The 25,979-nt window shown below is 42.9% G+C and overlaps 1 protein-coding gene across 1 annotated transcript in view; it reads left to right on the forward strand.

Moving 5' to 3' along the window:
- The first annotated feature begins 14,059 nt into the window (after positions 1–14,059).
- LAMB4 (laminin subunit beta 4) overlaps positions 14,060–25,979 on the forward strand; it is a 41,977-nt gene continuing 30,057 nt past the window's right edge. Inside the window, exons 1-9 of the mRNA XM_074901603.1 lie at positions 14,060–14,093; positions 15,307–15,464; positions 19,013–19,148; positions 21,446–21,519; positions 22,185–22,373; positions 22,972–23,035; positions 23,581–23,795; positions 24,687–24,807; positions 25,460–25,648. Coding sequence (XP_074757704.1) covers positions 14,060–14,093; positions 15,307–15,464; positions 19,013–19,148; positions 21,446–21,519; positions 22,185–22,373; positions 22,972–23,035; positions 23,581–23,795; positions 24,687–24,807; positions 25,460–25,648 — 1,180 coding nt within the window. The remainder of the gene's footprint in view (positions 14,094–15,306; positions 15,465–19,012; positions 19,149–21,445; positions 21,520–22,184; positions 22,374–22,971; positions 23,036–23,580; positions 23,796–24,686; positions 24,808–25,459; positions 25,649–25,979) is intronic.

Consider the following 25,979-nt stretch of genomic DNA (forward strand, 5'->3'; position numbering starts at 1 on the left):
GCATTAATAGACTTGCTCTTTTTAATGATTTAGAGGAAAACGTAGATCCATGACAAAAGAGTTTCAAGTAGCATGCCAAAGTATATACAATTTCAAGAAAAAAACCGTCTACAGTATTTGAGAATAAAAGGAACCTGAAAATTAGAAAGTAGTACAAACAGATCCAAAGAGTATTTTCTGCTTTTTAGGGCTATCGGACAGTGGGTTTCAAGGAAGGAAAGAAGATACAGCAACATGCCGATGTTCTCACTGAATTCTTATGAGTCTGCTTTGATCATTTTGACAATAACAACTGGATCAGAGTCAGAAAGAAAAAGAGGGAGGGAGAATTATAATACGAGAGGTAAATAATGAGGAAAAAAAAAAGTTTATGTGTACATTTGTTCCCTCATCTCAGAAACAGCAGACAGCTTTAGCTGCAGTACTTAAAGCTCTAATATGGACATGCCAATGGTTGTAGGGTGTAATTCACAAGCCAGGGATTTTGCTGGCTAAGCCCTATTTTCCCTTGAAATGCCCTCAGCCGTGAGGCCTGGAAAGAGCAACCAATAGATCTGGTTATTAGCTGTGCATCAAGAGATGCTCAACAGATGTTCTCACTGGCTATGAACTGAAGCAATCCAATCTGCTCACAGACAGAAACGAAATCGTTACTGTCTATGAAATACTAATGGTATTAGTGCTCAACACTGCACTGAGATGCCTCTTACAGAAGAGAAGTGCCATAGGACAAAACTGCTTGCAGCTTTGCACCATTATAGTAATATTTTTAACTACAGATGTCTCTATAGGATTTTATGAGGGAAAACACAGTAAACATTTTTCAGCAGTTAAGAAAAATGGAGAAAATTATATAGTGATAACACTTTGCATTATACTGACACTATACATTCAGCTGTGCTGTGCTAAAGCAATATAACCAGTGACCATTCTGCATCTACCAAATACCAGACTATTCCAGTTCAAACTGTGCTTCTTTCCTTATGCACCCGAGTGCTTTTTTCTGCTCTCCTGATCGGACCTCAGCAGTGGCAGCCTATAAGCTCCTGCCAAATTACCTTCAGGAGCCTGAAGGGAGCAGGGAAGGAAGAAGAAATCTAGCTGTCAACTGCAAGCCACGCAAGCGAGCCAAGGGGCTGCCCCTCAACTGCTGCTTTACACACGTTTCTTTCACTACTGTATTTAACAAGATCCCAAAGCACCCTCAGACTTGACTGCAGTCATCTGCGTAAAAACACGACTATCTTGCCAGAAAACTCAGCACTTCTTAACACTGGTGATTAATTAAGTCCCTTGATGTGTGCAGAGAGGAGAAACCACATAAGATGTCTCATCTCCGTACAGTTTAGCAAACCACAAATGAAGCAGGACAGAAAAAGAAAAAATCCCCAGGCACATTAGGCTATGAAGCACATTGATATCAAAGACAGTAACAGAGATGATGGTAGACCAAACAAGGAGCAAATGCAAACATGCACAGATTCCCCACCTGCGCTTCAACACACTTCAGTGTTAACATGCTGTAAACCATATGCAAGATCAAAATTAAAAAGCCAGCTAAAGCTTTTCGAGCCTAAATCCAAGCCCCCAACATTTGCTGCTGCTTACAGTCGCCCGCACAGGTGTCTCACGACGGCTGAAAAGGCATGTTAGAACTGTTTGCGATAATGGGCGACCGAAAGGGAGCGGGTAGCAGGAGTGCCTGGGGGTCGGCCGGGAGAACCCGGGGCGGTGCGGGGACAGGGAGGCGCGGGGAGGGGATGGGAGTAGCGCGGAGGGGGTTGGGGGGAGAGGGCCGCTTTACCGGAACGTAGAGGCATCGAGGTGGCATTTAGGAAGAAGGAGGAGGAAATACAGGTGCAGAAGAGCGAATATGGAGATGAGGGGATGGGAGTGGCTGGAAAGGGGGTAGGGGGGGGAGAAAATCAGTCCTGGGGACCCGAGGGGTGAGGACTGAGAGGGAGTGGATGGGCGCGGGGGGAGGACGGGACAGCGAGAGGCGACCGCAGGGGCCGTGAGGGCGGTGAGGGGCGGCCGCGAGGGCGGTGAGGGGCGGCCGCGAGGGCGAGCGGGCCACGGAGCCGCCGCCGGGCGCCCCAGCGCGGCGATGGCGGCGGGAGGTGCCCTCGGCCAATGGGAAGAGCCCACGCTGCAGGAACCGGAGCGGCGAGGCCGCGGGAGGCGGCAGCTGGCGGGCCCGGGCCGGGCGCTGCCGGGAGCCGGGCGCTGCCCCGGAGCCGCTCCGTCGGTTGCCCTTGCCGGTCGCCCTTGCCGGTCCCGTGCCGCCGTCCCGCTCAGGGCGGCGCTGGGTGAACCGCGGGCCCTCGCAGCGCGGGGCCGGTGCGCTGCCGCTCCCGCCGCTTTACCTCCGGGGCGGCTGTGCCTGACGCCCGCCCCTCAGGCGGCGGAGCTGTTCGGTCGCTGGAGGATTTCTGCGTTCACACGTGCCCCGCGTTGGCTGTTGCTTAAAACCGGGTTGTAGAGTCACGGGTTGCCACACGCCGGTGACTGCTGCCGCAAGTCGCCCGGTGCCGGTCAGCCCGCGGGAGGCGGGCGCCAGCCGAGCAGTGGGAACCCGCCGACCCACCCCCCGCCATCGCGGCGGCGGCGGCTCCCGCGGCCCAGGCGCCGTTTCCTTGCCCCAGGCCTGGACGGGGCCGCGGTGCCTCCGTGAGCAGGAGTGGCGATTGCATTGCACTGCACTGATGCAAGTGGTTATCGTCACTGTGGTGGCTTTTATTTACAGTCTTCCATTTCCTTGGCGCATCTGTAGCGGGTGTAAATAAAAGCAAGATGCCAGGGAAAGGAGGCCTTGGTCTCTATTCTTCTACATCGTTTTACCAACACAGTCCCACTTCTGATCTATTGACAGATCCTTAAATTATCTTCATGGAAATTTCTTTTCACGGGGTCTCAAAAAGAAGAACTTTCCAATTCACTGGAAGGAAAAATATGTTAAAGCTACTTAAGCTATTTGAAACAATCCTATTTACAGAACCACAGAATTGTATAGGTTGGAAAGGACCTTGAAGATCATCCAGTCCAACCATCAACCCAACATTAGTGGTTCCCAACTACACCATATCCTTCAGCGCTATGTCGACCCGACTCTTAAACACCTCCAGGGATGGGGACTCCACCACCTCCCTGGGCAGCCCATTCCAACACCTAACAACCCGTTCTGTAAAGAAGTACTTCCTCATATCTAGTCAAAATTAATTTACCATTAATTCATCATGTAAATAAATAGGACAACTGTTTTATGGAATCACCACTGGGTTAATACGTAATCCAATCCAAAACTATTTACCCCTAGAAATATTTTCAAAGATAAATTAATCCTAATTCTTCTTTTGAAAATTTCTGTGACTTGGCTAACATTTAAAATGCAATTTATACAGCTGCTTCATGAGGCTCATACTTCACTCACAGGGGATCTGGGATAAGTACTGTACTTGAGTGAAGTACTGTGAAAGCTGCAGTTAAAAATGTTACCGTGTAATCTTGTTGGGTTTTTCCTGTTCCCAAGAATTTAAATTGTTTGGTGTAGACAGATAACTGATTGGAAGTTGTGTCTTCCATTCAGCAGAGATATGCTATATGTTGATAGATTGTGTGGTGTGTGTGGGGAGGAAGGGAACATCAATCACTGAGCTGAATTCCTGTCTAGATTACAAATGTCAGGTTAGTAATAAATTCTGGTCTATCACCACTTGGCTATTTTTAGTAATTGAATCATGATTACAAAACAGAAATATTTTGATAATTGATCAAGTTACATAAAAACATTAATCCTTTCACATGATGGCTTCTTGAATTGTCTGAACACTGAGCACCAGGAGACAATCACACTAGTGTACATAGTGACCTTCAGTATTTCTTTGATTTTAATGTTCTGTTTTCCATTCTTTAGAACACAGTTTTCCTGAAAAAACGCATGACCATTAATAAATGTGTTTCTCCAAGTTTCTCTGAAGTTGTATTCACAAATAGTCACAAATTTTCACTCCTTTGCTACAAGTTTTCTGTGTCCCAGTATAAAGCTTAGGTTTGAAAAGTTATCACTAGTCTTAAAAACGTGAATGGTAGAAAGGATTTGGGCTTCTGCAGGGCTACCTGGCTGAGAATGTTGTGACCTGGCATAGTGGAGGGATATGAATGATTTGCCTTTGGTAGAGGAAAAGGCATTGCTATTTGTTTTTCGCATAAGAGACACTAAAGTATTTCAGGGTTCAGGAGAGGTCTGGATAAGTCTTATGTGAGCTGATGTTCATACTAGGATATCCTAAAACATAACAAGTTTGACATATTAATATTTTATCAGAATTTTTCAAGTTCTTGTGACCCTTGTAGTGTTACAAATATACTAGTAGCATGCATGTAAGTTGATGCTTAATCAGCAGAACAAGGTTTTCCAAACTTACTGTGAAATCTGTGTAGGTAAGTATGCACATTTGATTGTTTGGGCTCCATAAGAAATAAATCTTTAGAGTTTTCTTGAAATTATTCTCTTGATGTTTTGCCCGGCCAAACAGGTTGTAAGAAAATCTTAGCACATTGCTAGGAAAGTTTTGCTTTATAAGACTTTTGTTTTGATTTTAATAATGAAGAACATTAACTCCATGTTTTGGTGGTTTTGTTTTTGGTTTGTTTTTTTTTTTACCTTGTCTGTTGCTTTCAGTAACAATTTGAATATGATTGGTGAGAGCTGAACCTGAATGACAACTGTTAATTAAGCTTTATCTAGTCAAAGAATAATCTGGCAATCATGAGGGTTTCAATTCATTTTCAGGACACTTAAGCAAGGCAATCTGGAGGGGTCAGGATACTCTTATGTGAGCACCTCAACATGTCCAGTAGGTCCAATACATTCCAGCTCTTTAAACAAGTACTGTATTTCTGCACAGACCTGCCCTGCAGTGAATGGAGACCCTGTAGCCACCCATGTCTGTCAATAGCTGTGGGTTTTTTCAGCCTCTGTTCCTGCATGACAATGCATTTTTCCCAAACTCCTAGCACATGGTGCTTCCTTCATGTCCATCTAAGCCACAACTTCCAGCTACAACTTCCAGCATCTCTGTAATCTCCTGCCCAACTCTCTCCACATCTTCCTTGTCCCAGTCTGTGTCCTTATGAGTACCTGTAGACCTTCCCAAAACATTCTTTTCCTTGCCAGGGTACCTGAATCAGCTGCTTCTCTTCCCTCTCCCACTGTCTTAATTCCCAACTTGAAATTGACCCCGGCTTCCCCAAAGCTCTGTTCCTTTTCCACCCTGTTCTCTGTTGCAGTCTGCTTACCCTTCAAGATATAGCAAAGAGTCTGAAGTACCATCTGGCTCGATGTTCAGGACACCTACTCCTTTGACTCCACTGCAGGGAGCCCAGGGTAATGGTGACAAACTATCTGTTGAGAAAGGATGGGCAGTGTGCAAGCAAACCAGTTGCTGTTGAAATATGCTCTGCACAGATGGTCAGTAAGGGAAAGATTGCTTCCTGTTGCCTTCTGCCAAAAAAGCAACTGCTTCAATAATAGCGTTTGAAAGCAAGAGGTATTTTCTTCTCTCCAGGTTTGTTGCTGGCATTTCCTGTGCTTGGCTGGGTTTCCATCGTACCCAGCTGCTCCTGCCTGGCAATGACACCACTCCCGTTCCATATGACAAGGGAAGATCAGGAAAGTGAAGGGAGACATTAATTTTCTACTTTCTCCCATCTGGTACAATTAATTACTTGAGAGGAAGATAAAGAAGAGGTTATATATTCTTGATCCTGGGCAAATGATATAAAACTATGCACCAGTTCCCAACTTGCCAGCATCAAGTGTTATTGCCGTGCTACTGTTACGCTGGTTCCTTGTTAGGGTCCATGACAAAATCTAGTCATTCCCCTCACTTATTTTATGCATGACTTACATGTGATGCTTCTTGTGTTTGTACAGATTCCAGATGTTACAGAATAGACACAGATAAAATTAAGCATCTGATAGTCAGCCAGCCATCATTCTGTCATACTTCTAGGTAGTTAACATGTATATGTTGATAGATTTAAATACTCTCCAGAAGCCGTTGTATTAAATTTTGTTTGGTACTGAAAGAGAATCAGAAGAAGAATTTGAGAATCTCCAAAATGTCAGTTTAGCTGTTTATGTTGCCAAGTTAGGCAAAAGAAGGTGTGTGTAGCTGCGCATGTGTGTAAGTGACTGAGCTCTGGTTCGTCTTCTGCAACCCAGACCTTGTGGGTGACCACAGGAGAGGGGCCATGTGAGAGTGCTGTTGTGGTGCACAGCCAGACACCATGCATATCACAGGTATTGGTGACTACAGTGGAAAACATCAGATTTCACAGTTATTTCACCATGCAGATCTTTCTATTTTTGCAGCTTCCTGAAGCTTTATTCATTTCAGTCTAAACATACTTTTCCAGATTTCTAGTGATTTTTGTTTTCCAATTATATGAGAAAGAAACCATTTATTTCAGCCAACAAAGTAATGAGAAAGAAAAGTGATTTTCAGTCCATCTCACTTTTACTAACCAAAATTAACTAAATGAACCAAAATTATTTTATTCCAGGTCAATCTAAAACATAATATTTAATTTGCAGTTTTTGTAAAAAATAAGGAGAAACTTTGAGGGAAGACTACTTTCATTTCAGAGACCAGTAGTTTGGACACTTCCCAGGACAATGGAAGAGCTGGTTTCACTTTGTGCTTCCAAGCAGAGGACCAGAGCCAGTGTCTCCCACGGGAGCTCTAAGCACTGGGCTTTGGTGGCTCTGCTGCTGCTCTTGCTGCTGCTGCCACGTCGTTTTCCTTCAGTGGACATGTTTTTCTCTCCACTGTTTTCTGCCCTCAAACTGAAGCTGTCATCCTTCTGTCTGTCAGGTTCTCCTCCCAATGGTCTCAGTTTCCTAAGTTTTTTTGGGAGCTTGTGGAATCGACTGCTTTCTCTTTGTTTCTTCTTTAAATTGTGGTCTCCTGGGTTCTGATTTTTGTTGATTTCCCCAAAAAAACCCCTCAAACATGCACCTTAGTTACGAAAGAGACTAGAGTATGGGATGTTTCTGCATTGGTAACAAAACATTTCTAAGCCAGTAGGCCGCAAAGATTTTTCAGGGGCCAGAGAGGTTTTCTCAGCCCAGAGTAATTTCTGAACAACATCAGTTTAACCTTTGCAGAAGACTTTACTTTAACCTAGAGAAAAATACTTGGGATAATTTAAACTGTTAAGTATGAAGAATCTAATAATAGGGATTTAAAACAGAACATTACCACAAATTTGGGTGGATAAAAATAGGACAATCTTTTCTTAATACTTTCAACAGCATGGAGACCATTAGCTGAATAAGAGCACTGTTATGCCCTATTACCAGATACTCTGGTAGAAAAAGGTTTCCACTGAGAAGCTTTGTTATTTTATGTTGCAGGGCAATGGCTGTCATGTGGAAAACTGTTGCCGTCATTCGAGCTCTGTGTATATTGTCCTTGTACAAATTGTACTTTAAAGCTGTAACAGAATTTTAATCTCTGGTTTACTAAGGGTTTTCTCTGGTCTTTATTTGTTTGTCACAATATGTCTTGATATTTTAGAAGAAAGAATGACTGATTCTTTAAAAGCATATAGGTAAATTTAATTCAACAACTGCTCTTTGTCCTGCCCGAGTCTGCTTTCTGAGTCAATTTGTTGACAGAGTTGGAAGGACCTTACCCTTTGGCCCCTGTGTTGTGTGTACTTTGCAGATTTTGTTTTCTTGAAGAAAGTAATTGAACAAATGTCTTTGCAAAAAAATCTTTCATCAAATTGTCTTTAAAAATAGTGATTTTTTGTGCCTAATGTGAAGCACCTTGCCTTGAATGGCTTGAAATGAGCACCAGTTCTCTGAGAAGCAAACCTTTCCATGTAGTAAAATAGTGAGACATGCAAAGCAAGTATTAGCTTTTAAGAATCTTTTCCAGTTATCTTATTTGCAGAGACTTCAGATTATTCATGATAAAGTCATTAATATAAATATAGCTTCTCTTCACTCCTACAAGTCCAATACAACTCTCCCTTTTTAGTGAAGACCCAGTTTTAGAAGAGAAAATGTTCATGGTTAATTCCTACAGTTGTGGGGTTCGTGTATAAAGCCTGTAGCACTTTTGTTAAAGCCTCAAAATGCAGTTTTCTCCTCATAATCATGGAGGAAACTTGTATGTGGGCTTCATGGGGCCAAAGAAAGCCAGGAAGTCAGAGAATGTGCTTGGGAGGGTAAATCTGCTTTCCTTGGTGTACTTCCCCTTAGTTCTCCCGTGGAAGGTCAGCAGGGTCACAGCAGAACACCCCGGGCAGTCGTGGGTGACAACAACCCATAATAGCAAATACTCCAGGGTGAAGCACTTGTCCAGTCTGGGTCTTTGTTGGTGTCTCAGAATCCATAGTGGAGCCAATAGAGGTTCTTGAAACAGCTGTGGAAACACTGCTGTGTTCAAGAAAAGAGGAGGGAAAGAGTGGGCCACACAAAAGGAGAATTATTTGCAGCTCTCCAGGCTGGACCTTGCTTTGCGTTCCCACCTGGAGGGCAGCCTTCATAAGGGGGATGACAGTTCCAAAGATTTTTGCAGTTTCAGGTATAATAAATCATCACTAGAGAAATCTATCTAAAAGCTCACTGTAGCTATCCTCACAATGTACAAAAAAAATCAAAGCCGTATCTCAGGCCCTGAAGAACCATGGTTACTGCCACGAAGGGGGAAAGACTATTCACAGGGTCTGTAGTAGGGGGACAGGCCCCTTTGGGAGGGCATCCAGAGCACCTAGGAGTTAGCTTCAGCATATGGCTGTGCTGATCTAACTGCCCTCCACTGCTGGAGCTCTCTTCAGCCTTTCTCCACATCCCTGGTATCAATACTGCTATGTCTCTGATCCGTGCAGTGTGTCACCCATGGGTGTAGTCCCATGGCATCAGGATATGGTAACCAGAGCTGGGTACTGGTAACAGGGTTCGTTGATACCCCCAGGCTCAATAAAGGGTGAAGTAGGCTTGGGGTTCATCCACGAGGTCCAGTTGAGAGGGAAGAAGAGGGATCCAGAGGCAGCCCTGCAGGCCAGGCTCTAACATGTTGTGGAGGTTGGAAAAGCTCTTTTGCTTCCTTTTCCTCATATGTGTCTTCCGTTGTTTCCTACTGAGCATATTACTCTTCTTTTTGCGTATTAGTCACCTCTGCTGTGTTTTCATGCACATAATCCATTGTTTCTTATTAATAGGCCAATAAGCAATGAAAAGCGAAAAATTTCAAGCACTTCTGTTTATTGATGTGAGAAAGTTCCTAGAAACAAACAGCCTTGTCCAGTTGTACTGCATGAAGTCACTGATTCTGAATAAATTAACATGAGATTGCAACAAGGTATGTGCTGCCAGTTGCACTGCCAGCTTTGAAGTGTCAGTACCTTAGGAAATAACATGAAATTATATATCTTGAATATGTATGTTTTGAATAGCACTTTGAAAATCACACTGGTATTTTAAAACAATACAGTTCATCATTCTCTCTGTCTTTTTTCTCTTTAGTGTTGATTACAACCATCAGCAACACTGTGTCTGCCAGGGAGATAACATTCAAGCTGAAACTAGGTTTCATGTTTATAGTGAAAAAACCAAAGACTTCAAGTATCTGACATGCACACAAAAGGTGAAGGGTACCATGGGGTGCTGTGACTGTTAGGAAGTGAAGAAGCTTCTCATAAATTATAAATAGAATTTGCATCCTTTTGAAATGTGGAAAAGCTTATTTAAACAATTATTAAATACAATTTTAAAAGTAGCTGTTTTCTCCAGGATGCAAGATATGGAGAAGCATCCAGCTGGTGGGACACAGAGGCAAAGAGGCTGGGAGACAGGGTGGCCTCCCTCTCCCCCTGCCCCTGAGCTTTGCAGCGTATTCTTCTGCTGTCCTTAGCTCCCTCCTGATCAAATCTGTCAAATAAAATTTCTCTTATTTTATTGTAAGCTTGTACTTCATTCTGGTTTTATTATTCAGTGCTACAATTCTCCCAATGTGTAGAAAATGCACAATCTTTGCATTTGAGAAATGGCGCTTTAAGCATACACTCAAAGAAACGAGAGCAGAAACAAAAGAGGAGAGAGAGGAATGTGGCGAGATGGTTTTGCTTTTTGGACCATTAGATTTCATTTAAGATTTTGATTGGTTCTGTATGGATGGATTCATCTCAGTACACTTTAGTTGCTTAAAATACAGGCATCTGTCCTAAGCTAGGGAACTGGGCTGCCCTTAACCAAAGGAAAGCAGTGGATATTTCCAAAGGGGGATTTAACCCTTTAAGGTAAGTATCTAAAGAAGGTTGTAGGATGGACCCTGTAGGGATCCCTGTCTTTCTTCTTTGACACTAAAGGAAGCCCAGGTGATTTGTTTAGGTTAAATACTTTTCACATGGCAGGAATAATCCCAGGCTCAAATAATTTTATTTCTTATTGAAACTATAAAGAAAAACAGAATATTTTTTTTCCTGGTGTTTTTCACCTTTTCAATACAAGAGAAAAAAATCCATATACTCAAAGCGACATTTTTATTCAGAATGTCCATCAGAGGAGAATGCGTACCTGTACAGGCTGATGCCAGCTGCCTGTCAGCTGGCATCCCAGGGCCAGGCTCTAAAGCGTGGCTGGTGCCTCTACTCCTGCCCTCTTCCCTCACTGCTGGTTGGTGTCTGTGAAGAGAATATATGCTGAAGTGCTAGCAATTCCTGTCCTTTGTGTGTATTACGGATATGCCTTGGGCCTAAGAAATGACAACTGTAGGACCTGTGATGACTTGAAAAATCACGCACCACTGCTATCTACCCTCCAGCCAGCATGGGATGAGTGATGCATTATAAATCCAGATCCCTTACCAGTGGAGAGATTAAAGAAGCAAGGAAGAAGTTTCTTAATCCCTGCCTCAAGCAGTTTAAAACCTCCTTCTGGCTTGGGGTCCTACATAAATCAAAACACAGGACTGGCTATATTCTGCAAATAAATCTTCCTTGATATTTACTTCTCACATAACTTCTCTGTAACAAAATCTGAATTCCCTACCAAATATGCTAATAAAATGTCAACCATTCTATAATTTAGTAGCATCATAATAATAATACTTTCTTCAGTTATATGTCACTCTTTCAGAGAGCACTTGATATACTGCTTACACATAAAAAGTAAAATTAAGATCTTAATTTATCATTTAGTCTTTTATTTCTTAATATTGAAACCCACTAAATATAAACCATCTGTACAATAATTAATCATGCATGAATACAAACCAAATGCAGATTAAATTAGCCTGAAAAAAGTCTCCCACAAGAGATTTCCACGTGCACTTGAGGAAAATAATTTCAAAAAATGTATGTGAATTATTTCTGCTAGAGTGAACAATTGTAGTAATGACAGAGGACACTTGTCACTAAGCATTGCAATGGGATTAAAGAACATGTATCTTTTCTCTTTCTGAAAGAACAGAAACTATCAAAAGTGATGATTAGATTATAAAACATATTTTGCACATATAGAAAATCTTCTATCTGAGGATGTGATGATACTTTACAGACAATCATGAATTAAGCCTTACAAGCAGTCAGAGGAGAACTGGTAATAAATATATCACAACTGAAAATGTGTACCCAAGACAACCTGCCATTTTGATAGCTGGAATCAAAGTGTCACGGGTTTCAACAAATACACCAAAAACCAACAGCCACTTCTGTGCATGAACTGGTGAACGCCATTTTGGAGCTGGTTCATCACCACGTTTCCCGTGACTGCACTGTACCCCACACACCACCCTGTCCTGTTCTTGCTGCTGTGGGCAGTTACAGGCAAAGCTTGTGCTGAAATGGAAAGTGGTGACTCAAGTTATCACATTGACTTTAGCTTTAAATTGAAAAAACTAGTGCTCACCGCAGCGATCAAGAGCTTAAGCTAGTTTGAAGCTGGCTCGATACATCCACACGGGTGCAATCACAGCTTTCAGGTAGGTATGTCACCTCAAAACCCCAAATTAGCCCTTCCAGACTGTTTGCACTCCTGCTGTGAGGAGTCGTCCTTTCTAGCCCATGTTCAGATAAACCAGTGCCACTAGACTTCTGATGTTAAGTAGCTGTAAAGATTTTGATGTTTGGTTGCAAAGCAAACCAACTGAACAGTTGTTTAAACAACATTTAAATAGTTGTTTGCCAGCATTTTAAGAATCCCAGCCTTCTCTTCTCAGTTGCATGAACTTTTTCTGCTGTGAACTTAACCTCTCACAGTTTTCTTTCACTGCACATATTTGCTGATGCCAGAAGCTCCAGCAGAAAGAGTTCACAAATCAAGCCTTTGGCAGGTTGCAGGCTGGGTCTTATTCTCACCTACACCTCGGTGCCTCAGGGGACATGCTGTCTTCTCCAGCTGAAGCACACAGGTATGCCTTTGCTTGCTTCCCTCAGTCAGTTGTGCTCATTTCCAGCTGAAACACTTGGCTGCCTGAAACCCAGGTAAGACCTCTTCAGTATTTAATTTCCCTGCTAAGTATGGAACTAAAGTATGTTGAGGTTTTGCTGGTCATTGTTTCTCTGTTAAAGGTAGTCATGTTTAAAGTGTATCATTGGTACTGAATGTCACGGTGTTAGGCGGGGTAAGGACTAGGATGCGTACCCACCAAGATTGCTCTTACTGTGGATATTTCACTACAGTGCTGTTGCAGTGGTCGCAGTTTAAGTAATCTCTGAGTCTGTCTGTTATTCTGACAGAGTATAAAATTTCAAGTCCAACACAGCAGGAAAATGTTTGCTCGGTTTTGCCTTGGACACCAGCTCTGCTGCTCGCTCTGCCTGTAGCCGGGGAGCCAGGCGCAGCTGCACCAATGCTCACCAGCATCGTCTCACCATCACGCGCTGGGTTCTCTGCACTCGTGGCAGGGGAGAGGAGCTGAAGCAGCATGAAAGGCTGGTGACCCCTGATACCTTTCCCTACCTGTGGTTGCTGAAATAGGCATCTACATATGGCTGTTGTGTCATGTGCTGTATAGAGCCACATGAACCAAGCTTACATGGAGCCTTTAATATCTGAAATACTTTGAATGTGTTTGCTTATGTTTCCCCTACTCTGAGAAGGGTATTTCATTTTAGCTCATTCAGCACAGCAACGACTGTATGAAGGTGAGGAGCAGGAATGGAGCCGGGAAGCGGCACTTTGGGCATGCTCACATAGGGATGACCCAGCAGCTGGAGCTGCATCAGGGCCCACTGGCCCTGCTGGTGCCTATAGGTGGAGAAAGAGGTGGAAGGCACAAAGATGGGGAGCTCTACTTGGTGACAGGATGCTGGGTTGTCTTTTATACCCCTGTCTGCCTTCTGTTTTTCCAACAGAGGTTTTGTGTTGGCAAGTCTTACTTTCCTCCAGGCGAGTAGGAAGAGGAAGGATGTGAAATAAATGCCACAATGAATGTCCCTTGGGTTCACACTGAGATTCCCCCCTGTATGAGTCTTTTGTGTTCATACTGACATTACCTGGTTTTCTTCACCACACTTTAAGATGCAGTTATAATCTTGTCTCTGACAAAATTTATAACACCTGACATCAGACATTTCTCAGTGGCATCTTCATTAGGAGTTCAGTCTTTGTTTTAGGTTAATGAAAAGAAACAAGAACCACCAGAGAAGGAGTTAGTTCTCCGCAAACAGTCCTGCTGAATCTAGTTAGGATTAAATAGCTTGTATTTGAATACTACAATATTTTTGCTGATAGCATTCTGATTTTGTTTTACACTAAGTGTGAATATGTTTTCATAGTCTTCCTCAAAGCTCTTGTGAGTCATCCCTCTGCTTTTATCCCAGTTTCAGTGCCGAAATTTCGGTCATGAGAAATTTTTGCTAGAACAAAATCAAAGCCATGGTTTTCTTTTAAATCTTTGTATTTTTATTATGGTTCTGTCACTTTACTAAAGGCTGGCTCTGGGTAAGCCTACACGCAAGGGGTGCCTTGGTGAGGCAGAGCACGGAGTGACCCACCAGTTCGTCTCTTGCAGAGGTACCAATTTGAGTTTCACAGGGAGGCATGAGGCTGGGGCTGGCCATCCTGCTACACCTCAGTAAGTACAGATGTTATAGTTACTCAGGCCAGTTTTTAAATATTATCATGTGATTTACATATCTCTCCAAGATTTTGTTAAAGTGCTTCTTTTAAGTACGCTATTAAAACACATGTGACATTAAGTCCTTATTCCCCACTCTTGCCTAGGAACTAGGAGTGATATGAAACCTTTAAATACAAAGAAAAGATATGTGTTGTAACTGAGTCTGAATCATGTCCTGAAGGGCCAGTCAATATCTGCTAATGAATAATGAGCATGGATCTGCATAAATAAAGAAGAACAAGCTAACCAAAGCCGTTGCTTTATACCTAAAGAGTCAAGCGTCACTCATCATCTGAAGTATAGCCTGAGCCATAGACTGAAATCTGTCTGTAAAATACTATATTTTTACTGTTGTAATTGCATTACTGTTTCTAGAGTTCTGTGGGATCTTCATGTATCAGTTGGGGTTTTTTTAACTGCACTTTTTATTACAAGTTGAGCCAAGTAAAGCTGAACGGATAAAGCCTCCAAGGTACCCATTCCTGTTCAGGGTTTCAGGACAGAACTTGTTTAAAAGGACAAGCCCTGTAAGGGAAGTCTTAACATAACGGGGAAAATATTTAAAGTTGTTTCAGACAAAGTAAACAAAAAGATTAAAGAATTCAGAACTATTCTGTTTAATTATTAATGACCCTTCCATGGGATCTGAATTGAGTGTTCTGGGACCACACCAGGGTGTTCACTGCAAATCATTAGAAAATCTGAGGGACCCCCTGACATCAATCCTGGTCTCAGTTCCACCATTATCACTTGGAAATAAACAGAACTTTGCAGAATTAATCCAAATCAGCCTCTGCTCACAGTCAATTAAAATGACTGTGATTCTCCTGCAAGAGTGCTGGCTATGGGTATGCCAGGTTAGGAAGTATAATAAATTATTGCTCATAGCATATTGACGTGTTTACTGCACAATAACGTGCTCAGAATTCAAGTTTTGGCAGAGATTTGCAATATACTAGCTATATTTTTTATGACGATTTTGCAGCAGATGTGTTTATTACCAAAGATCTTCCATATTCTACCAAATTATATTATTAAGGACAAAAGGAGTACAGGCAAAGGATAATTTAGTTTTCTGCTGATATTGGGATTTAACTGATTTTGTCTGGAGAATACTGCTGGGTATACAAAACAATTTAACCTCTCTTTGGTCTCCTTTTGCGCTCAGTGCTGATAAGACTCCAGAGTGCACAGGATGATTGTGATGCTGGGTCCTGCCACCCAGCTGTTGGGGACCTCCTCCTGGGTCGAAGCAAGCAATTAACAGCCTCGTCAACCTGTGGAATGAACAGCCCTCAAAAGTACTGCATTATAGGCTACCTAGAGGTTGGTTTGTTCTTTCTTTTTTAATAGACTGAACTCTGCTTACTAACAATATTCTCATCTGTAAAAGATTTGCCCAGACTATGAAGTTTCTGTTGGAGTTGTCTGAATAATCATCAGACAGCGTGACATAAGTCTGGTGGAAGGCTATGCCTTATTGCAGCACATATGGAGGTTTGGGCAGCAAACTGACTCCACAGTAACGTATAGCTTCTCAAGAGCGAGAAACATCCATGAGATGCAAATGAACACAGGGATTTCTGAAGGAGCTTTTCCCACTCATGTGAGTCTTCTGTGAGACCTTTTCCCACTCATGCCTCGGAGGTGAAGACCACATTTTGCATGTGCATGAGTGCAGGGGGAGTGCAGTCCTGCCAGCTATAGGCACTACCTTGATGGACCTTCACTGGAGCACATGTCCCATACAGTGTTGAGACCTGAGGCAGCCTGTTAAGAGGTTCACACCATGTTGTCTCATGTCTTTTGGTCTGAAATAAGACCAACATTGACAAAAGCAGAAAGCCATCTCCGACAGAGGAAAAACTAATGGTGTAGTCCAGTCTTTGGTCATGTCGGTGGGTAGGCAGATCCAAAACGTGGGTGATCAGAGGGATCCCTCTCTCTTCCTGGCCACAGTGATGGGGGCTGTGGGGGAGCGGTGGCCTTGTGCGAGCCACACCAAGCAGAAACAGGAATTCCCCTGTTGCACACCCTGGAGGACTTGGCCCCACTGAGCTAATAAATTGTTGCAAATAGAAATATTTTTACTAAATACTAGCTTAGGCTGAAGAGGAAGTTAATAAAATACAGCGTAATTTATAAGCAACTGAAAATAATTACAGTTTATGACCTTCTGGCAAAATGGCAAGACACATTTGCAGGGTAAAGTTCTGCCATACTGAGATGGCACCAAGCATATTTCCAAGTTACATATTGTAACCATGGTTTTCTGCAAAATGTGAATACCTCTTTCCTTTTCTGAAATGGCCTGAGTCTTGGCACTGCTTGTTAGACAGGCACAAAGAGCCATCTCAGAGACATCATCTTTCTGGCCCTTAGCCGGATGATTGCCTTTTATTTTTACTTTTTAAGAGGAGATCAAAGAGCAATAAAAAAATTCATATTTTCACTGGCCTGTACTTATCCTTTGAATTATATAAATACAGACTCATGAAAAGGAACAGCTGTTCCACAATAATCCCTGTGATTTAATGCTGCTTCAACATATCTTGACCCCTGGTGAATGTCTACTAAAGAGGGTGAGAACTACAAATTCTGCTGCTTTGCAGAGCTCAAGAGATAGAGGCTTATGCTCTGGCAATGTGTTCTGCTCTGCCAGCTAGCCTTAAATGTGTATGTCATCTATAGTGTATCAGAGACCTACTCAACTCAGTTCTCTTTGTCACCAGCACATTTTGAATGCTTTGCTGGAGGCAGGCCAGGAAGCTATACATCTTGCATCCTGCAAAGTAAAGTTCCTCCTCCCCCAGTTCCCCTCCTGATGACCTGTGTCAAGCAGTCATGATGAGAGCAAACAGTACTTGTGAAAGTGCGTGTTAGTCAACATGGCAAGCTTCCAAGAATCAGGTCTCAGTTGGGATGTCTTTATTGAAAATTCATATTGAAAAAAAAAAATTAGAGTTCAACTGCTTTGTGTTTGAAAAGAAGCACTGCAAATAATTGCCAGTCTTTAATGTGCCTTATTGTTTCTAAATGTAGGTTAAGCGGTTTTTAGCCCTATGATTGGATTTAATACTTATGCATGTTTTGAAAGGAAGAGGACTCAGTATTGAGGAGAGTATAAAGCTACACACTTCGGAGGCAAATGGGATCTGCCAGACTTGCCTTATGTGGACATGCACGTGCTTGTTCTTTGGGGCACAAAAAGATTTTTATGGAGCAACCTTAAACATAAATTGGCTGAGTATCATATTGTCTGTGTCCATATAAACCGGAGAGTGGGTGTGCACAGTCCTGCCAAAAACTTTGATAACCTGAGCTCTCCTTACCAGAACTTTGCGAAATGAGACAACAGAGTATTTTTTGTATTTGTCTCGTCTTCTAAATTATACATTCATACACTTTTCAAGTGTAGAACAGAGTGACTGAATATAATATATATTTGTTGTAATGTGTAAAACATGATTTATACCATACCTGTAAATCTATCTCTCTCTGTTTATTTAAATGTGAATAATTCCCAGGTGATTTCAAAATATAAAGATGTGCAATCCTTTCCTAATACTTCTCTGTAGATCCTGTGTGTGCCGGGGGAGTGCATCTCCACTCATCCCCTTCTGGGTTGTTTCCAGCCCAGCTCCTGCCATTGACTTTCACTTTCTGTTTTCAGCAGCATCCCTGCCAGCCTCCCAGCCAAGGGCACTGAATCTGTGCCTTGTTTTTCTGCTTCCCTGGGATGCTGTGTCATCCCCTCTTCTCCCTGCCAGCATCCCTGCAGCCAGGCACACAACTTGGCCATCACTTTGGTTCCACCCAAATCTCATGGAGTCCGCCTGCCCCTGCCCACCGCTGCCAGCTGCCATCGCATCCTGCTTGGGCTTGTCCACATGGCTCAGCACGGGTCACCTCCCAGCCCCGCATGTTAACCTTGTCACCTCTCCTTACATCTCCCACTCAATCCTCCTATCACCTTACATAGGAGCTCCTTGCCATCGCTTTCAAAGCCCTTTTGCAGAAAAAAGCCTCTCTTTCAGCACTGAGATATTGGCTAATCATTGCCACCTTTGTCTCCTGCTTGTTACATTTTCAAACAAGATCCTTCTGACAAGATCCTTTTGACAGGATCCCATTGACATCCTGATTTTCCTTCTTTGTGTAGTTTTTAAACTTTTCCAGTTTCCCTATGTCTATGAAAGGCACTGACAGTGCTCCGGGTGGTGATGTCAGCCCAGACCACCTGCTTACATTGTGCTTGGATCCAGCCTTGCCTTCTATCTGCACAGCAGCATGTCTGCTGCTCCTGGCTGGGTCTCTAAACTGACAGAAAATGTGCAAAAGAGAGAAGGAAAAAAAGTATAAATGAGGTAGTGAATGTTCCTCTTCAAGGCTTTTTCAGATCTTGAAAGATCCGGTACTCCCTTGTATCCCCTCTGCTTGCTCGCTGCCATCTCTGGCTGAAAGTTTCTAGAGCCTTTATGAGACATGAATACAAGCCCGACTTTTAAAAAATAAATTTCTCCTGAGAAACTCTTGCAAAACAAACTCTCTGGCAGCTAAATCCAGGATCAGCACCTTGACAAACTTATTTATTTGCTCTCACTGAGATCCCTTCTCCGCAAATGAAAAAGTGTATTTTTATAGAGTACCTGGGGCAAACCAAGGCCAACATCTACAATATGCATGCTTTGTGCATATAATTATTTTCTTATATATGATTTTCTCATATGTGAAAGCCTGAGTGATTAAAAGCACAGGCACACAAAGCAACATGACAGATTCCGATCATGCAATGGCATATATATGTCTATATCCACCAGATCTTTAGAGAAGAAACCCAATTCTTCTTTTATTCTGCTCATTTTGTTTTCTAGGCTGAACAGAAGTGCTTTCTCTGTGATTCTAGATACCCATATAATCCCTATACGCAGCACAACAGTCACATGGTTGAAAATGTTATCACAACTTTTGAGCCTGATAGGAAAAAGAAGTGGTGGCAGTCAGAAAATGGTAAGTTTCTTTGTGAAAATATTACTTCAAACTGTTACTGTGAGATTTTTTAATGTAATTGGCATTTACCACATTGCCTTCTTGAAGAGATGAAACAAAACTGCATCTGTTCTTTGATTTGGTATAACTGAGTGATTTAAACTTATTTCTGTGTAGCAATATAGGATTTCAGAACTTCAGTTTTTCTACAGACAAATTTTAAGCACAGTATCTCCAAGAGCTGGCCAGAGGACCTGCAGCAGTGCTGTGTTATACACAGTGGCCATGTATTTTTCACAGGGTGTCTGCCTTTCAGGGATTTGTGGCAAAAGGTACATTTGTCTACAGATGCCTAATGACAGAGTGTGTAAAACACAAATCCATTTTAAAAACAATAGTGCTTGCAGTGTAAAGCACTAATAATTTAGGAAATAATTAAATAAAGCTTGGCTATCAGCACCATTATTGCCAAATGTTAATTCTGTCACAAGCTTCTCTGTAGTAGATCTGCACTGATATCAGAATCATAGAATAGATTGGGCTGGAAGGGAGCTTTAAAAGGCCATTTAGTCCAACTCCACTGCAATGAGCCAGGACATCTTCAACTAGATCAGGTTGCTCACAGCCCCATCCAGACTGACCTTGAATGCTTCCCGTGGTGGGGCCCCTGCCACCTCTCTGGACAACCTGTTCCAATGTTTTACCACACTCATTGTAAAAAATTTCTTCTTTATATCTAGTCTGAATCTACTCTCTTTTGGTTTAAAACCATTACCCCTTGTCCTATTGCAACAGGCCCTGCTAAAAAATTTGTTCCCATCTTATAATCCCCCTTTAAGTATTGAAAGGGCACAATAAGGTCTCCCTGGAGCCTTCTCTTCTCCCAGCAGAACAACCCTAACTCTCTCAGCCTGTCCTCATAGGAGAGGTGTTCCAGTCCACTGATCATTTTTGTGGCCCTCCTCTGGACCTGCTCCAATATGTCCACATCTTTCCTGTACTGGGGGCCCCAGAGCTGGACACAGCACTGCAGGTGGGGTCTCACCAGAGCAGAGTAGAGGGGAAGAATCATCTCCCTTGACCTACTGGCCACGCTTCTTTTGATGCAGCCCAGGATATCATTGGCTTTCTGGGCTGTGAGTGCACACTGCTGGCTCCTGTCCAGCTTTTCATCCACCAGTACCCCCAAGTCCTTCTCCGCAGGGCTGCTCTCAATCCATTCATCCCCCAGCCTGTATTGATACCGGGGGTTGCCCTGACCCATGTGCAGGACCTTGCACTTAGCCTTGTTCACATGAGCCCACTTCTTGAGCTTGTCCAGGTCCCTCTGGATGGCATCCTGTCCCTCAGGCATGTCAACCACACCACTCAGCTGGGTGTCTTCCGCAAACTTGCAGATGATGCTCTTGATCCCACTGTCTGTGTCATTGATGAAGTTAATATCCTTACAGCTTCTCTGTGAAGGCATGCTAGGAGGAATAACATTTACTCTCTTATTTGATACAGTGAACATGTAAAAAATATTTGACTGGTTGGGAATTAAGGCATAGAAAACTAAGATAATATGCTACCCCAATTTTGGTTATCCAACTAAATATTCATAAGCCTTGCTTTTTCATTTGGTTTAGCAAGGAACTGTCATCAGTTTTTGGATACCACTGCCAATAAAGCTGTGGGCCAGCTGTGAGAGGATCTTTTCTTGGTCTCCACATCTTTCTTCTGGAATGAGGTCTCATGCACAGCCTGGTCAGCAGGAGCCCTGGGATGCTGCATGCAGATGTGAACAGTGGTGATATCAGCTGAGCTCCTGCAACTCTCTACAGAGAATGTGTGAATTGTGGGATTTTTTTCCATACTTGTTGCAATTTTGAAAGGTGCCTGGTGCAATAGCTCTGCTCATGACAAATTTAACAGAACTGTTCAGCATGAAGAAAAACCTATATTTTTATTGAGTTTCATTTTTTTCGTAGAAATAAGCAAACAAATTGGATGGATTTTAAAAAATCTGACTGGATACAGGAAGACATAAACCCAGAATCTTACCATCACGTACAGTCTGAATGATCTGAAGAGGACCTTTATCCGTCTCCTGCAGTCTCAATGACATGCAGCATTGTCAGTGCCAGTGCTGTAAAGGCAGCACATCACCTTGGTCCTGAGAAAGTCATCCAGCCACTCTCTGGGTTTGTGCACAGGGGATGCCCTAAAGACCCTAGCTGCTGTGCTGGAAAAGGCATCTTTAAATTTCCCATGGGAAAGCTGTCTCAGCAGCTTCTCCAATGTGTGCGTTGTGCTCTGCATTTTCATTCTCTTTTCAGGCATTGACCATGTCAGCATTAGATTGGACCTAGAAACTTTGTTCCAGTTCAGCCATCTTATCCTGACTTTTAAGGTACATCTTTTACCAGAGCTTTTATGTAATGTTATACACTGATTACTTAATGACAGGAATAAATTGCTTAGAGAGGCAGTGAAAGCTCCATCTTTAGAGGTCTGTAAGAACAGGTTAGATAAACACCTGTCAAGTATGGTTAAGTTCTAGCTGATCCTGCCTTAGGGGAGGAGGATAGACTGAATAGCTTCCTATTCATGTGCCTTCTGGTCCTATTTTCTATAAATCTGAGAATTAAAGCTGGAAAAAAAAAAATTGCAAAATTAAGCCCAAAAAATTTAGCACATCTCTGAATTGCAGTTGCTCTTTCAAATGTAGTTAGCCTTCTCAGGCATCTCCATTATGATCTGAATGCTGACAGGTTTGGTTTTTTCTAGAAAATTCCTACGTTGTTATGGTAAACTTCCTTACTTAGAAAGTAATCTGGTACCTATATGAAACAATACCCTTCTCTTTTTCCAGAGGATGATTCGAATGAAGAATCCAGTTTTGTCAGAGAATCATGTAACCAGCATGGTAGCCCTGTAGTGAGCCTACAAGCTTCCAAACACAGAATTTTAACTGGCCACTGTTGGCATCCCCCAAACAGGAATGTCAATACAACAACCTCTGAGATGTCTTATCAATGTCTGGTTAAGGATTTCTTGGAATAATGTTTCTTGCAGACATTTCGGCCTGCAGCGATGCTGGTTGAGCGCTCCACCGACTTTGGTCAGACCTGGAAAGCATTTAGATATTTTGCACAGGACTGTGCAGCTTCTTTTCCCAACATCTCTTCTGGTCCAGCAAAAAGTGTGGGAGACATCATTTGTGATTCAAGATATTCGGACATTGAGCCCAGCACTGAAGGCGAGGTATTGCCAAGTGTCTGTCTGTGTATGTGTTCAGATCATATGTGGATATTTTTCTGGAGCTGAAGGTCCTTGTCTGTATCCATCAGATCCAGACAAGATCACTTACACAGGTTCCGACACATGAAGTGCTATTCACTTTGCTGAAGTAAGAGGGAAAGACAAACACTGTATTTTACCCTCAGTTTCACACCCAGATGAATTCATAAAACAAAACAAAACCTTCTATTGCTCCTTCTTGGTTTCCAAATTCACATGGAAGTCCCCCTCATAAGAGATCTTGACTCAGCATCAGCCTCTACCTCTAGAGGGAGGGCCTATCCTTTGATCCCTTTGGTGGGTGCTCCCATATCTACATCACTCTAGGGCATTGATTTTCCTTCCTCCTGACACATCGATCCACCAAAAGGTCTTTTTGCTTTGCTCAGCCAAGGCCAACTTGAAAGGGTGAGAGCATTTGCTGAATCAGGGCCACAACTGTGATCTTTTCTTCTTTGGGATCAGTAAAGTGGCATTAGTAACTAATGGGTCTCAGGTGACAATCTATATCCAAAAAGAATAGCTTCAGTGTTCTATAGAGGTGTATTCATTTGTTTTGCAGGTTGTTTTAAAAGCTTTGGATCCCAGCTTTGAAATAGAAAATCCATATGTGCCGTATATCCAAGGTAAGGGCAGTACAGGTTTTTTCCAGAGATACTTTGCTGGTGTTGGTTGTTTTGTACACTGAAAGGGTCAACATCTCAGATGGTGTAAGTCAATGATGTTGAAAATTAGGTACCTAAAGATCTTAGGGAGACATCTGTAGTAATAAATAAAATGGTCCAGTCTTGTTCCCTAGCCCTGAGGGCAAACGTCACAGCTCTGCAGAGCTCATCCATGCGTTAAACTGTCTTTCCTTCTGGGGTCAGGTGGCCCAATCCACCCTGCTTTTTGGAAGCAGTCCCAGAGGTGTACATGAACCCATGAAGGCAGTGGGTGGGAAAATACAGGTTGGCCCCAACCGGAGTCATACCAAGGGTGCTAACACACAGCTGTGTGCCAGAAACAAGTCCATGCCCTGGCACTGTATGGGTTACTGGTCTCAATATCAGATCATTTTCATTATTTCTGTAGTATGATGGAATTCTTGAATGACTGATCCAAGCTGAAGATTTCATACTGTTCATTTTGGAGTGAACTTGGACTCTTGATTTCTCTTCTTTGCTTCCAGAGCTCATTACACTGACAAACCTAAGGATCAATTTTACTAAACTCCACACCCTTGGGGATGCTCTGCTTGGAAGAAGGCACAGTGACCCCCTCGAGAAATACTACTACGCTGTCTATGAGATGGTTGTGCGGGGCAGTTGCTTTTGCAATGGCCACGCCAGCCAGTGTGATCCTGTGCAGAATCTGCGAGGAGATGTTTTCCATCAGTCTGGGATGGTGCGTCAACACTTACTCCAACAAGGGCAGTCCCTACCTGGTATTTTAGGGGGAAGGAAGAGATGGAGGGAGGGAGAGGAAGGAAGATCTGTGATGATCTTTGGATTGACCATTTGCAACTCCAAGTTGTAAAATGTTTCGATACAGCTTCTTACTTTAAAACCCTGGGTGGATTGCTCAGAATCTGTCTCTTTGTTGGCACTACTGTGGTGTTTCAAAAGAGACTAGGACAAGACATGTTGATAACAGCAGCAAAATACCAGAGCTGTAATGGTGCAAATGTAATGCAGTAAGTAGCCTGTGGTGTGTGCAGACTTGAATGGCCACTCGTTGGGTGCATTCCACACTCCAGCTGGGCTCGGGGGCTCTGCAGCAGGAGAGGAGGCAGTGGCACAAAGAATAGCTGATAATGCAAAGCTAACCCATGAAAAATGGATTATTAAAAAATTCAGGAACATGATTATGAATACTTTCCCTCTGGAAACAAGAGGTTTTTTCTCCTGGAAAAATATGTATCTCAATATAGACTCGTGGAGAGAGAGAGAGAGAGAATTTAAAAGGTTGACATCTCCTTTGATATCTCTGGAAGTATTTTTTTCTAAATGTTGTTCAGTGGCTTTCAAACTATTTGGTTATAAAGTTTGCAGGTATTCTCCAGACCTTTTACTCAAATAACTGAGAATTATGTCAGCTGAGGGAGCCAAAGAGCTTTGAATTTTCCTGCTCTTGCTGGCATACCTCGAGCAGATCTCCCTCTCTCTCCTGTCTCCCCTCTCCTCTCCTCTCCTCTCCTCTCCTCTCCTCTCCTCTCCTCTCCTCTCCTCTCCTCTCCTCTCCTCTCCTCTCCTCTCCCTCTCCCTCTCCCTCTCCCTCTCCTCTCCTCTCCTCCAGGTCCATGGGAGATGTATCTGCCACCATAACACTGAAGGTTTGTCTTGTGAAAGATGTAAAGATTTCTACAATGATGCTCCCTGGAGGCCAGCTGAAGGGACACAAGATAATGCTTGCAAACGTAAGTCAAACATATTATTTTCCTTTTTAATAGCTGGGGGGTGGATGTAGCACAATTCCAGCCTAATGCATAAAGGGATGGCTGAGTTTGAGTAGGAGACTTTTCCATGCCTCATCTGGAAAAATAGCTGGATTCCTGTATCCGTTGGTGCTGTGTTGCCCTGCAAGGAGACCTGTTTCATGTTCTTATTTTTCATAAAGAGAAAAAAGCAATAAAGAGAGAAAACAGAAACCAATGCAAAAAAGATCATTGATTGGTTTGCATAGGGTGTTGTGAATGAAAGAAGAATTTGGAGAAGGCTAAATTATTTCCACAATAATGAGTAATGTAGGATATATAAGCATGTATACTAGGATCTGTAACAAATATTCAGTTGTATCTTTCTGCAGTAGAGCAGTGTTCCCCACTGAATATCAGGCACACTCACCTGCATGGGTACTTTTCCAAGTGTAGGAGGCCCAGTTCTGTCCTAAGTCTCCAATGTTTTCCCCTAGATGTAAAGCACAAGGCCTGGGATGCAATAATCTTGCTGGGGCACTGAAATCATCCAAGTAACAAGTAACCCTGTGTAGACAGGTAGACAGCAATGGCAGCAAGATCTCAGTAACAAGAGTTGTGGTGCAAAACACGCCACTGTTTCTTTCGGTTTCAGGATGTAACTGCAACGGCCACTCTGGCAGATGCCACTTTGACATGGTCGTGTACCAGGCCAGTGGCGGGGTCAGTGGTGGTGTTTGTGAGGACTGTCAGGACAACACCATGGGGCAACACTGTGACCAGTGCAAACGTTTCTTTTACCAGGATCCGCTCAAAGTCATCTCAGACCCTCAGGCGTGCATCCGTAAGCTTTCCTTTTTCAGCTTCTGTAAGAATGACTCAAAACAGGATGGTTCTGGTTCTCTTTGCTCTCAACCTTATCCCCATGCTTAAATGTTCATTTGGGTGTAAAAATATTACCAAACTGGTAACATCTAAACTGCCTTACAAAGTAGCTGCATGACAGCATCCTTGAACCAGCATTTAAAAAAGCTGCATATTCCAACTCATTGATGAACTGAGTTTAGAAATCCAGCAGGGCTATCATCTTTTTTGAACAACATCAATACAAATATGAATAGCAGTAGTGCTGTTGCTTCTGTGATAGGGGTTAGACAAGAGGTATGAAATGATGA

Source organism: Athene noctua, chromosome 3 (assembly GCF_965140245.1).
Source record: "Athene noctua chromosome 3, bAthNoc1.hap1.1, whole genome shotgun sequence".
Lineage (NCBI taxonomy): Eukaryota > Metazoa > Chordata > Aves > Strigiformes > Strigidae > Athene > Athene noctua.